Source organism: Geotrypetes seraphini, chromosome 1 (assembly GCF_902459505.1).
Source record: "Geotrypetes seraphini chromosome 1, aGeoSer1.1, whole genome shotgun sequence".
Lineage (NCBI taxonomy): Eukaryota > Metazoa > Chordata > Amphibia > Gymnophiona > Dermophiidae > Geotrypetes > Geotrypetes seraphini.
The window spans coordinates 370,637,541-370,650,528 of NC_047084.1; the positions used below are offsets into that span (position 1 = coordinate 370,637,541).

Below are 12,988 nucleotides of genomic sequence, written 5' to 3' on the forward strand. Positions count from 1 at the left end.
TTATCACCTATTAAATTTGTCCATTAATTCATCTTAACTGCAAAACCTTATCACATTTTAGTAAATAGGTTGCCTATTATCAAAATGTTAAAACAAATTTTTTTTTTAATAATAACATCTTAGCTCATAATTCACAGTTATTCCAACACTAGATATTTGCATAAATTGTTTTATATTTGATTATTTTTTTTTTTTTACACTAGTGAACTGAATTAATGTTTTGGTTCTGATTGTTGGAGGTTATTAATGTTTGGTCACAAACATTGCAAAATAAGCGCTTTCACAAAACTGTGTTAATAAGCTAACAACGATTTTACTATGTGGTAGACAGTGTGGACCTGCTCAAATCGCTACTGCGCTATTAAAACAGTGAGTGCTAAAACCCTGTAATATCTGCTTATCCTGGGTAGGGAATGGGAGCTTGATGTGATTTTGGATGGTAGGAAGAGTGGCCAGCTGTGACAGCTAATGTGCAGGTTAGTATCACTGTGTTAGCTGTCAGAGGCACAGCCATAGACTAAAATGATGAAATTTATGGCCTCCTCCAGTTTGACTCAACACCCGCCACAAACTCTTTGATCTGATTTCTTGAACCCTCTAATGGCCCCGACTCTTTCCCAAAACCTCCTGATTCCATTTTTCCAATGATTCTTTTCCTAACCAAAGCCCTGCCCACAAGTTGTAAAAGAATCCCTTCCCCACTCCCCGCCCTCTACCACTCCTAGGAGCATAGAAACATGATAGCAGATAAAGGCCAAATGGCCCATCTAGTCTGCTCATCCGCAGCAACCATTATCTCTCTCTGAGAGATTCCATGTGCCTATCCCAGGCCGTCTTGAATTCAGACACAATCTCTGTCTCCACAACCTCTTCCGGGAGACTGTTCCACACATCTACCACCCTTTCTATAAAAAAGTATTTCCTCAGATTACTCTGGAGCTTATCACCTCTTCATCCTATGCCCTCTCATTGCAGAGTTTCCTTTCAAATGAAAGAGACTCGACTCATGCACATTTATATTACGTAGATATTTAAAAGTCTCTATCATATCTTCCCTCTCCTACCTTTCCTCCAAAGTATATAGACTGAGATCTTTAAGTCTGTTCCCATACGCCTTATGATGAAGACCACATGCCATTTTATTAGCCTTTCTCTAGACAGACTCCATCATTTTTATATCTTTTTGAAGGTGCAGCCTCCAGAATTGTACACAATATTCTAAATGAGGTCTCACCAAAGTCTTATACAGGGGCATCAATACCTCCTTTCTCCTACTGGCAATACCTCTCCCTATGCAACCTAGCATCCTTCTAGCTTTCGCTGTCACCTTATCAACCTGTTTGGCCACCTTAAGATCATCACATACAATCACACCCAAGCCCGCTCTTCTGTCGTGCACATAAGTTCTTCACCCCCTAAACTGTACCGTTCCCTCGGGGCTTTTCCAGCCCAAATGCATGACCTTGCATTTCTTAGCATTAAATTTTAGCTGCCAAATTTCAGACCATTCTTCAAGCTTCACCTGGTCTTTCTTCATGTTATTCACACCATCTGGCATGTCTACTCTATTGAAGATTTTGGTATCATCCGCAAAGAGGCAAATCTTACCCGATAACCCTTCAGCAATAGAGTTTATAAAAATGTTAAAAAGAACAGGCCCAAGAACAGAATCTTGAGGCACACTACTGGTAAATCCCTTTCCTCAGAGTGATCTCCATTGATCACTACCCTCTGTCGCCTTCCACTCAACCAGTTCTTGACCCAGCCTGTCACTTTGGGACCCATCCCGAGGTCATTCAGTTTATTTATTAGACGTCTATGTGGAACACTGTCAAAGGCTTTGCTAAAATCTAAATACACCACATCTAGTGCACTTCCTCTTTCTAATTCTCTGGTCACCCATTCAAAGAAATTGATCAGATTTGTCTGACAAGACCTACCTCTAATGAATCCATGTTGTGTCCAGTCCTGTAATCCCAGGTTAGGGCAGGTCCGGTTTTGTGAAACAATTTGGCCGCCATGACCCCTACCAGTAAATGCAGGGCAGATGCTTGACACATACACTGCATTTATCGAACAGGTATGCATCAACTGATCATGTGCTATGCACAGAAGGTGAAAAATCCTCACCACACTTTAATAAAAGAGCTCTTTTGTTATGAACTCTAATACCAGCCTTTTCCTCATATTATTCAATTAAAATTAGTGGTTTGTGTCAATGTTAATATGGAATGGTAGCCTACTTGTTTAAATTATGAGTGTAGGTCTTTTATTTCTCTGTGTATCTTGATATTGTTTTTCTTCACCACTACAGTTTCTTCATATCCAATAGATCTGTTTTCCACATAACTTGTGTAAATATTCATGAAAGATATTTGCATATCGGTTTGATCTGAAAACTGGATTCCTTCACATGTTTTGGTTATATGGAAAGATCGATCAATTGATCTAGCTCAGGGGTAGGCAATTCCAGTCCTCGAGAGCCACAGGCAGGTCAGGTTTTCAAGATATCCACAATGAATATGTATGAGGTGGATTTGCATGCACTGCCTTCTTGAGATGCAAATCTATCTCATGCATATTTAATGTGGATATCATGAAAACCTGACCTGCCTGTGACTCTCGACTGGAATTGTCTACCCCTGATCTAGCTGTTAAGAAAAAAAGGCAAGAAGGTGAAGAAAATCAGTTTGTTTATGGTTTTGTAATAATATTAACAAATAACATTATGTTCTTTTAGCCGGAGAAGTGGCAGATTAGATAACTTGCTGGTGAAGGGATCTGAGTTAAAGTGTTGCATTCTGTTGCCTTCCAGTTGGCGGTGGGGAGTCTCTGCGTGCCTACTGGAATATGTACCTCTCCAGAGCACTTATGCTGGTATATGTTGTGGATGCCGCAGACCATGCCCGATTGCCGGTTGCCAAAAGCCATCTACATCAGATGATCCAACACGATGCCTTACTTCCTGTGGTGGTTTTAGCTAACAAGCAGGTAATAGAAAATCCTAAACGTGTACAATACTCTATAGACTGAGGGGACAACATGCCACAACCCCAAGCTTGCTACATTCTTTAAAATGTTTTATGTGTTCATAATAAGCAGTTTCATTGGTGCCAACTTTTCAAAATGACTGAAGGTGCTAAACACAACACAAAATTACCCCTCCATGGACAAAATGAAGGTATTTGTTCAATATTGGGGGTGTTCAGCAAATTAAACAGATAATCCAGTCACACTTGAATATACTAAGAGTCCATCATGTTTTGCTGAAACACATATATTGTTTGCCTTTGGGTGCAATAACAATCTCTGTGACCTATTAAGTCCTAATGTGTTGAGATCTGATCATGACAGGGGACAGTTTTCAGTAAGATGCCACATGAAATGTTGAAGGTGTTTCGTGTGTGCCTCTTAATGTTAGAAACTCAGGCTTTTGTGCATCCCAACACTCAACAGATATTTCCATTAAGAAGTAACACCTCATGTTTGACTGTTGGGGTAATATAGGTTCTCTTCATTCAGATACGATCCTGAATGAAGAGAACCTACGGGATCCCCGTCAACATGGATTTACTAAGGGGAGATCCTGCCATTCCAACCTGATCAGCTTCTTTGACTGGGTGACGGGGAAGCTAGATGTTGGAGAGTCCCTGGACATCGTATACCTGGACTTTAGCAAAGCATTCGATAGCGTACCTCATCGCAGGTTGCTAAGCAAGATGAGTTCCATGGGATTGGGCGACACATTGACGAAGTGGGTTGGGAACTGGCTTAGAGGTAGGGTTCAAAGGGTAATGGTGAACGGCACCCCCTCTGAAATGACGGAGGTGATCAGCGGAGTGCCCCAGGGCTCTGTCTTGGGCCCAATACTATTCAATATCTTTATAAGGGACTTGGCAGAAGGGCTCCGAGGTAAGATAACATTATTTGCCGATGACGCCAAACTAAGCAATGTAGTGGGCAAAAGCACAATAGATAAAAATTCAATGCCTGACAATATGATGCACGATCTACTCTTACTAGAGAACTGGTCTAAGACATGGCAGCTCAGCTTCAATGCCAAAAAATGCAAAGTTATGCACCTGGGTACCCAAAATCCATGCAGGACTTATACCCTTAATGGCGAGATCCTAACAAGAATGGTTGCAGAACGAGACTTAGGGGTGATCGTCAGTGAGGACATGAAGGCTGCCAATCAAGTGGAGCAAGCTTCTTCCAAGGCAAAACAAATCATAGGTTGCATACGCAGGGGTTTCGTCAGCCGTAAGCCTGAAGTCATTATGCCTTTGTATAGATCCATGGTGAGACCCCACCTGGAATACTTTGTGCAATTCTGGAGGCCGCATTACCGTAAGGATGTGCTGAGGCTGGAATCGGTCCAGAGAATGGCCACCCGGATGGTCTCGGGACTGAAGGATCTCCCGTACAAAGAATGGTTAGATAAATTACAGCTATACTCGCTCGAGGAGCGCAGAGAGAGGGGAGACATGATCGAGACATTCAAGTATCTCACGGGCCGCATCGATGCAGAGGAGGATATCTTCTTTTTCAAGGGTCCCACGGCAACAAGAGGACATCCGTGGAAAATCAGAGGCGGGAAACTGCGCGGTGACACCAGGAAATTCTTTTTCACCGAAAGGGTGGTTGATTGCTGGAATGGTCTTCCACTTCAGGTGATTGAGGCCAGCAGCGTGCCTGATTTTAAGGCCAAATGGGATCGACACGTGGGATCTATTCGCAGGGTAAAGGCAGGGGAGGGTCATTAGGGTGGGCAGACTGGATGGGCCGTGGCCCTTATCTGCCATCAATTTCTATGTTTCTATATAATGGCAGAATAGAAATCACTAATGTAATAATAATAATATATGTGATTCAGTGCCTTGTCTGTATCTTTATGTTGGACAAACATCACGTATGTTTAAAACACAATTGCTGGAACATCGATCATGTCTCACTACAAAGAGAATGGATGAACCATTGGTGGCACATTGTATGGGCTCTCGCCATGATTTTTCCTCTTTAAGATGATCGGTACTTGAACATTTGTCCCCAGCCTCTCTGCAGAGGAGATTGGCGGTAGCTCCTTTAGTAGAAGGAGCAATGCTGTATCTTTCAGCTGCAATCTGTATATCCAATGGGCTTGATTGCCCATATTTAATGGGCGACATTCTTCTAATTGTGGCAATGGATTGGCTGTCTTCTTAGGCTATCTGGCGGCGTGTGTTCACTCCAGCGCCATTTCTTGTTTACTGTTTGATTGCCTTGCTTGTGTGGGTCTTTTGAAGACTGCATGCTCCTGATTCCCGGTGTGGACAGTGAGGCGTGGTGGGCAGTTTAGGGCGTCAATAGCAGCTAAGTACTTTTTGTCTTTTTTTCCTGGTACTCTGATGTGAGTTCGGCATTTGTGGGCTTCTTTGAAGCTACTTTTTGAACTGTGTCTACATTCAAGAAGATGCGGGATGATTCCTCCCTGTAATAAGTGTTATTCTTCAACACATTAGTCTGTAGGAATACAAGTGAACTGTCTAAGATACTGTGGACGACATTGAAGTGGAGGTTTTTTTAACCGACGAAGCACAACTGAGGTTTTTTTCTCCACTTCAATTTTCATTTGTCTGTGTGTTTCCTGTGATCTGACTTTGAGTAAATTGTTTGAAGGGAAAACAATAGTTAGGGGGAGTTTTCATTATAGAGTATGTTTTGCTTATATTGTTGATTTTTCGTATTCTTTCCTGAATTTGAATGGTGGTGGTCAGCATTCCCCGCATTTGCAATTTCTCAGTTCATGTTTTGAAGGCACAGTGTATGTTAGTACTGGATAGCCTCAGTATCTTGAACTAAGAAACTGAATATAAGTGATTAAAATATTTTACAGCTGAAGGCTGAGTGAACATCTTCTGACACTCCTGTACCATAAGATACAGCTTTACTGTTTTTTTGGCCCTCAGTAGCATCCCAATGCTCCGTGACTAAAACACTCATATCAGGATGCCAGTTAAGTGCCATTACTTTGCTCAGGATAGAACTTCGAGCAAATGGTGCCTGCTGGGGGGTCTTCCCCTTGGTCAAGGGCCACCACTATTTCTTGCGTACTCGCCCCAATATGCAATCCTGTATCTCCCAGCAGAGAAGATTTGTTCTGTGAGAACAAGGGAATACAGTCAGAGGGATCCTAGCCAGCCTCTATAATTGGGATGGATATGCCCTGGGAGCCCACGCCCCCCTGCAAGGCCTCTGGTGCGCTGCCAGACCTCATAGGAGGATTTCGGCTATCAAAATAAGATCTTTACTTCAAATTCAGGAGAAAAGGCTTTACTAGGCAGTGCTGCGTCCCCTTTAGGTAACACTTATGTCTCTTCTGCTCCGCAGCTTCCATGCTTTTTTCCGCAGCTTCGAGACTGCTTTCAGTGCCCACCTCTTCGAAACTACTTTCAATGCTATCGCCTTGGGGTCTACATCCCCAACTCTATATGTCATGTCTGTCTATCCAAGTTAGATTGTAAGCTTTTCTGAGCAGGGACTGTCTATTAAATGTCAAATGTACAGCACTATAGAAGTGATTAATAATAGTAATATACCGCCTTTCTGTGGTACAAGCAAAATAGTATACATATTATGTACAGGTACTTTCTCTGTCCCTAGTGCAGTGGTTCCCAACCCTGTCCTGGAGAACCACCAGGCCAATCAGGTTTTCAGGCTAGCCCTAGTTTTTTTGAATAGAATAGATTTGCATGCCTGTCACTTCCATTATATGCAAATCTCTCTCACGCGTATTCATTAGGGCTAGCCTGAAAACCCAATTGGCCTGGTGGTCCTCCAGGACAGGATTGGGAACCACTGCCCTAGTGGACTCAGAATCTAAGACAAGCTGTGTTAGGCAGTAACATTTGCCTGATGCAGCAAAAGTGGCCTAAAGTGGAACACACTGAAGCATTACACATCAGTTTTGCCATTTGCATGCGTTGAGCACGCAGTAAGTTTATTTTTAAAATGTTTTTGAAGGGGGCATGACATCACTGCTGCACTAACTGGTTAGCATATCCATAATGTGGGCGGTCTTAGCACCTCCTAAATTGGAGGTGGTAAGGGCTCTCTCATTTTTTTAAATGGCTGGGTGTTATTGCTAAGATCATCACAGAGCCATATATTCAACAAATAGAAGAAAGTCCGTTTTGACAGCTACAATACAAATGGGCTTAGTGCATTGCAGCATATGATCATCAAGATAGAAGCGTTCCATGCCATGGAGTCCTGGTTTTACCCTACTCTTTCTAAGAACTTTTTATTTATTCAGTTTTCTATACTATTCTCCCAGGAGAGCTCAGAATGGTTTACATGAGTTTATTCAGGTACTAAAGCATTTTTTCCCTGTCTGTCCTGGTGGGCTCACAATCTATCTAATGTACCTGAGGCAATGGAGAGATTAAGTGACTTGCCCAGGGTCACAAGTAGCAGTGTGCAACCCCCATGGTGCCACACTCGCCCCCCCCCTTTAACTAAACTGCAATGCGGTTATTAGCGCAGGGAGCCACGCTGAATGCTCAACGCTGCTCCCGACGCTCATAGGAATTCTATGAGCATCGGAAGCAGCGCGGGGCATTCGGTGCGGCTCCCTGCACTAATAACCGCTATCACGGTTTAGTATAAAGGGGGGGGGGGTCAGTTTCTATTTGATTCCCCAGTTGGGCTTTGCATATCTCGGGATGGCTGGGAAAGCTGCAGCATCAGTGTTCTGAGCCACTTGGGTTGGGGGGGGAGGGAAGGTTAAAAAGCGATAACTGCCTTATGTTAGTGTTACAGAATTCTGGGAGGAGTCACAGTGCATTGCTTCTAGTCAATAGAATGACCAGTCTCAAACCGTTAGTTTACATCAGGAGAAACATCCTTGAATGTTTGTTATTGAAGGGTCATCGTGGTGCAAGATCCCGGTTATGTTCCTGACTGAGCCACAAAAAAACAGTCTACCTGAAGGATAGCAGGAGCATAAATGCAAGCCACTGTTACTGGACCTGATCCTTAGTCCTTAGGTCAAAGAAATATGCCTGACATATTTGAATGTACCGTATTTGCCGGCGTATAAGACGACTTTTCAGTACCTTAAAATCCTCCCCAAAGTCGGGGGTCGTCTTATACGCCGGGTACTGTTTACATGCCCTTACTTTACATTAGAGAGCTGCACGGGGACGCCCCTAGGGTCGCGGGGATCCCGTGGGGACGCCCCCTAGGGTCGCGGGGATCCCATGGGGACGCCTCCGAGGGTCGCGGGGCTCCTGCGGGGCTGGATGTACTCAGTCTTCTGGATGTACGCGGCTCTTCTTCTCCCTACCTTCTCTGCTTGCAGCACAGAGCCGAACGGAAGTCTTCCCGACGTCAGCGCTGACGTCGGGAAGACTTCCGTTTGGCTCTGTGCTGCAGGCAGGGCAGATAAGGAGAAGGAGAGTAGCCTCGCGGTTCGAGTGGCTACCAAGGGAGAGGGGCGGCCCGCCCCGCCCCGGTTGCAGCACAGCCGGCCAGGTTCCCTTACTTTTGTGGCACTTCCCCGACCGACCGATAACAGCCCGGGTCCGACAATCCTCCCTGCCCTGTAGCCGCGAATCTAAATTACCTTCTTACAGCAGCTGTAAGAAGGTAATTTAGATTCGCGGTTAAGGGCAGGGAGGTTTGTCGGACCGGGGCTGTTGTCGGTCGGTCGGGGAAGTGCCACAAAAGTAAGGGGACCTGGCCGGCTGTGCTGCACCCGGGGCGGTAGAGAAGGTGTGCGGAAGAAGGGGTAGTCTTATACGGCGAGTATATAACAAACTCTATATTTTAACTGTAAAAGTTGGGGGTCGTCTTATACGCCCAGTCTTCTTATACGCCGGCAAATACGGTACTTTATGTTTTTGGCACATTTTTTAAAACAAAGCTGTGGTAGCATGCATCGAAGCCCATTCAGTTCCTATGGGCTTTGGTGCATTTACCGCGTCAGCATCACTACCTCTGCTTTGTAAAAGACCCTCTTAGGGCTCCTTTTACGAAGGTGCGCTAGTGTTTTTAGCACGCGCTAACCCCATGCTACATGAAAAATGCTAACGCAAGCTCTATGGAGGCGTTAGCATGTAGCGCGCGGGGCAATGTAGCATGTGCTAAAAGCGCTAGCGCACCTTCGTAAAAGGAGCCTGTAATGTTTTGACATGGATGCATTTTTGGAGGTCATTGGTTGTCGCCCCAAGCACTGCAGAATATGTATTTCTGTGTTGATTCATGGTTTAGAATTAAAGTAAAAATTTAGATAGGATTTTTTTTTGGCATAAACTGCCTATGAAAACCAGCTTTTTTCAGCATAGAAATTAGTTAACATTGTGATTTATGCAAGTATCATTGCTGGGTGGGAGCCTGCTTGTTTAAATTATAATAATCATAGATTTATAATCCGTGAGCTCCTTGTGCATCTGTTTATCTTCTAAGGCAAGTACATTTACCCCACCCCCACCCCCTTATGAGGCTGCATTAGGATTTTTTATCACATCAGAGCTTTTACTGCCACAACCGGCAATAAAAAAACCCTAGGGCAGCTTCATAAAAAGGGGGATAATTATCTCTTCATATCTGAGTCTTTATTGCCCATTGTTTCTGTAGGTTATTTATTTGCTCCTCATCAGCAACAGAGATTGATTCTGCCTTGGGAAATGTGATAGAGATATATTTCCTCTCTTTTACTGGAAATAATTTGCTGGGGTTTTTTTTGTTTTGTTTTGGGGTTTTTTTTCCTGGTTTTCAAGGATCTGCCGGGTGCCTACAGTATCACCGAAATACACGATGCTCTTGCACTGTCTGAAATTGGAGATAAGCGGAAGCTATTTCTCATTGGAACTCACCTGGTGAAAGAAGGAGCCGAGATCCCTTCAAGCCTGCAAGATGCTAGAGAACTGATTATACAGCTGGTTTCAGATTGCCAATAATAAAAAATATATATATGTATTTGAGATCATTACCACCAAAGTCTTGCTTCATGTTGCACTACAAGTTTGGCTGCTAAAGTGTTGTTTATTGTTTTCCAGATTGCTTTTTTTTTTTTTTTTTGTATTTCCAAAGTTCCTGAATCTTTATGAAAACGATTAATTTATTTACCAAAACAAAGCATCTATTTTGATCTTCCGTTTTTAAAGTATTTTTGCGAAGATGTGTATTTCGCAAGGATATTTTTTTAATGGCTGGAATTGGTAGTGTAATCCTAAAGGTCTAGTTTCTAGAATGTATTTGCTATTAAGACGGTAATCTTGGTAATAATAATTTTAAAAAAATTCTTCTGATGCAATTTTTCATAGACTCCTAGCATTGATCCTCATCAGTAAGGGACACTTTCCTCCTGTGTAGAAGACTATTACTTTTGAAATTTTAATATGAATTTAAAATATCCTTTTATGGTATATAGATGTCCAAAAAATAACATAGCCTAACAATTCTTAAGGCAGTTTCAAATCCTACAGTCTCTTTTATGTATTAGATATTAAGTATAAGCACACAAAATCTCTATTTTAACTTATATACAAAAATAGAAAATAAAAATGTTTAGTCCTATTAATGCAAATGAAAATCAAGACTGAAGTTGAACACATAACAGCATTTTTGAAGATAATTAATTAAAGGGTCCTTTTACTAAGGCGCGCTAGCCATGCGCTAAATGCTAACGCGTGCATTATAGTCTATGGACGCGTTGGCGTTTAGCGCACGCTAAAACGGCTAGCGCGCCTTAGTAAAAGGACCCCTAAATTTTCTTAAATGCTGAAAATGGCTCCTATAACACTGTGCAAAACGTAGGCACACTGAGTCTCTCAGATGTCTCTTTTTTCTAAGTAAGTTTTTGACACCTTATACCTCTTCACAACTACTTAAATCTCTCGATCGGAATCATCTGATAGTCCCCACATTTAGAGAGATCTTTTTAGATTCTATTCATAGTTCCATTTTTTTGCTATTCAGGGGCTGGCACTATGGAATATGCTCCCAGTCATCTTAGGGCTCCTTTTGCTAAGCTGTGCTAGCGTTTTTAGCGCGCGCTGAAGATGGGAGGGATAGAAAGACGCTGCAGAGGGAAGGCCCGGCCCGGCCCCAGCGGGGAAGGCTGCGAAGCAGCCCGTTCAGAGCACTGCCCCTGGTTTTTGAAGCCTTGGGAGCTGCTGCACAAGGAGATGGTTAAGAGGTGAGGAAAGATGCTGCACATGGGGGGGGGGGAGAGAAAGAAAAGAGGAAGAATTGGGGTGGAGGAGAGGAAGGGAGAGATGATTGGAAAATTGGGCAGCACTAGTGTTGGATGGATTTGAGAAGTGTCGGGGTGGATTCAGGGGTTGATCTTAACTATGGCTTATTTTGGGAGTAGGGCTTATATTAGGAGCATCCTTAAAAATCATGGTAGGGCTTATTTTGGGGAAACACGATAGTTTAAGATAATTCAATGTTTGTGGTAACATGATCAAGGGTGTGGCTTGGATCCGTCATAAACAGCTGTACACATAGGGTTGCAAACAAAAGGAAAATATTATTACTTAACATGCTGCCTGTTGCTTCACAGGCTGTAGTCCAGCACTAGTACACTAAAGTCTCTTTATTTCTCTCTGGTTTTCAGTGTATAACTCAAAGTAGAGAGGGACTCAAAGTACAAGGCACACAAAGAACAGAAAGAAAGTACAAAGGACCTTCAGGTTCTGGGGAGTCAAACTTCAATTTATTGATGGATCTGAAACAGGCTGTGTTTTAGCATACCTGCCTGTGTCAGGGGTTATTCAGTGAAATAAATTGGAAGGATAATTGATGACACAAATAACATAGTGCTGAGGTAATCGAGATCCTAGCATGCGTCCACGGCACAGCAAAATTAGAAGTGCCCGCGCACTGCTAGAAAATCTCAAACTCTCTATCACTGACAGCACTCGCTTCCTAGGGCTGACTCCCAAACTAGCCCAGTACATATGCCAAAAGCAAGTAATTTCTGCATACAGTTCAAGGTTATCTCCTACCTGATAGTCTTTCCATGCAAACTGATGGCTTTAAGCTTAAGCCGCACTGCTTCCCTGATCCTCTCTTCAAATATTATAGCTCAGCTTAGAATGGAGTCCTTTTCCCATGGGACCTCTGCACTGGGGGGCTTCCCTGCTCTACACTAATTCAGGGCATTTAACTCCAGTCTAGTCTGAGTCCTGACACAACACAGCGCCACTTGCTGTACCATTAGTGAGTGAGAGGGACACCTGTGCTGTCGCTACTCTACTCCCTCCCTCCCTCACACTGTTTAATAGTAATATCTAAGTATGATGATTAAGTATGTAAATTTCTCATTGAAATTCAAAGCGATGGCTGTGAAAATGGTAGAGGAGTTACTTTTTTTTTCTTCTTCTTCACCCTATATAGTGATGACCCTTCAAATGGATGACTATTGTAGACTTTTGGCATTGAGGGATTTGTATGAATTTTAATTTTGTAGTCTTCTTGCAGTTTACAGTTTGTTCAGGGAGCTCCTTGTGAGCAACCTTAAAATCTCAGGTGCAAAGGTAATGTTACTTGTGATTAAACATATACGTATATATGGGTTGGGTGTGGATTCTGTCTTTTTTCACTTCATTTTATTTTGTTTATTTTTTCCTATCATTTTTTTATTTGCTTGGAATTTAAGGGGCATGTCTACTAAAGTGTGTGAGTAAATGGGCTTAGTCCATTCTAACGTGGGACTTTCCTGCGCTCAAAAGTCCATTTCTAGCACACTCAGGAAACAGGACAATTTCCAATATTTCACTTTCAACCTAAATGCTAACGTTGACATCTAAAAAAAAAAAAATTGATGGTTCAGCACAATTTCTCCTATTTAGGAGGTGCTCCCATGTTATGGATGTATTAACCAGTTAGCCGCACCAGTTAACCCCTCCCCCCCTTTTTTTATAGAGGTTTCTATTGCGGCCCAAAGCATGAAATGCTCTGATGGTCATAGAATTCCTATGAGTGTCGGAGAATTTAG

The 12,988-nt window shown here is 42.9% G+C and overlaps 1 protein-coding gene across 2 annotated transcripts in view; it reads left to right on the plus strand.

The window, feature by feature from the left end:
• The window catches only part of ARL9 (ADP ribosylation factor like GTPase 9), a 38,325-nt gene extending 25,760 nt beyond the window's left edge, over window positions 1–12,565 (plus strand). The window contains exons 3-5 of one of the 2 annotated variants that reach the window (XR_004536534.1): window positions 2,816–2,991; window positions 9,762–10,629; window positions 10,743–12,565. Coding sequence is in view for 1 of the 2 variants with exons in the window: in XM_033915187.1 (XP_033771078.1) it covers window positions 2,816–2,991; window positions 9,762–9,941 (356 nt within the window). In the remaining variant the exon portion in view is untranslated. Of the gene's footprint in view, window positions 1–2,815; window positions 2,992–9,761 lie in introns of both variants that reach the window. The other variant, XM_033915187.1, reaches the window with a different exon arrangement.
• The last annotated feature ends 423 nt before the right edge of the window (window positions 12,566–12,988 follow it).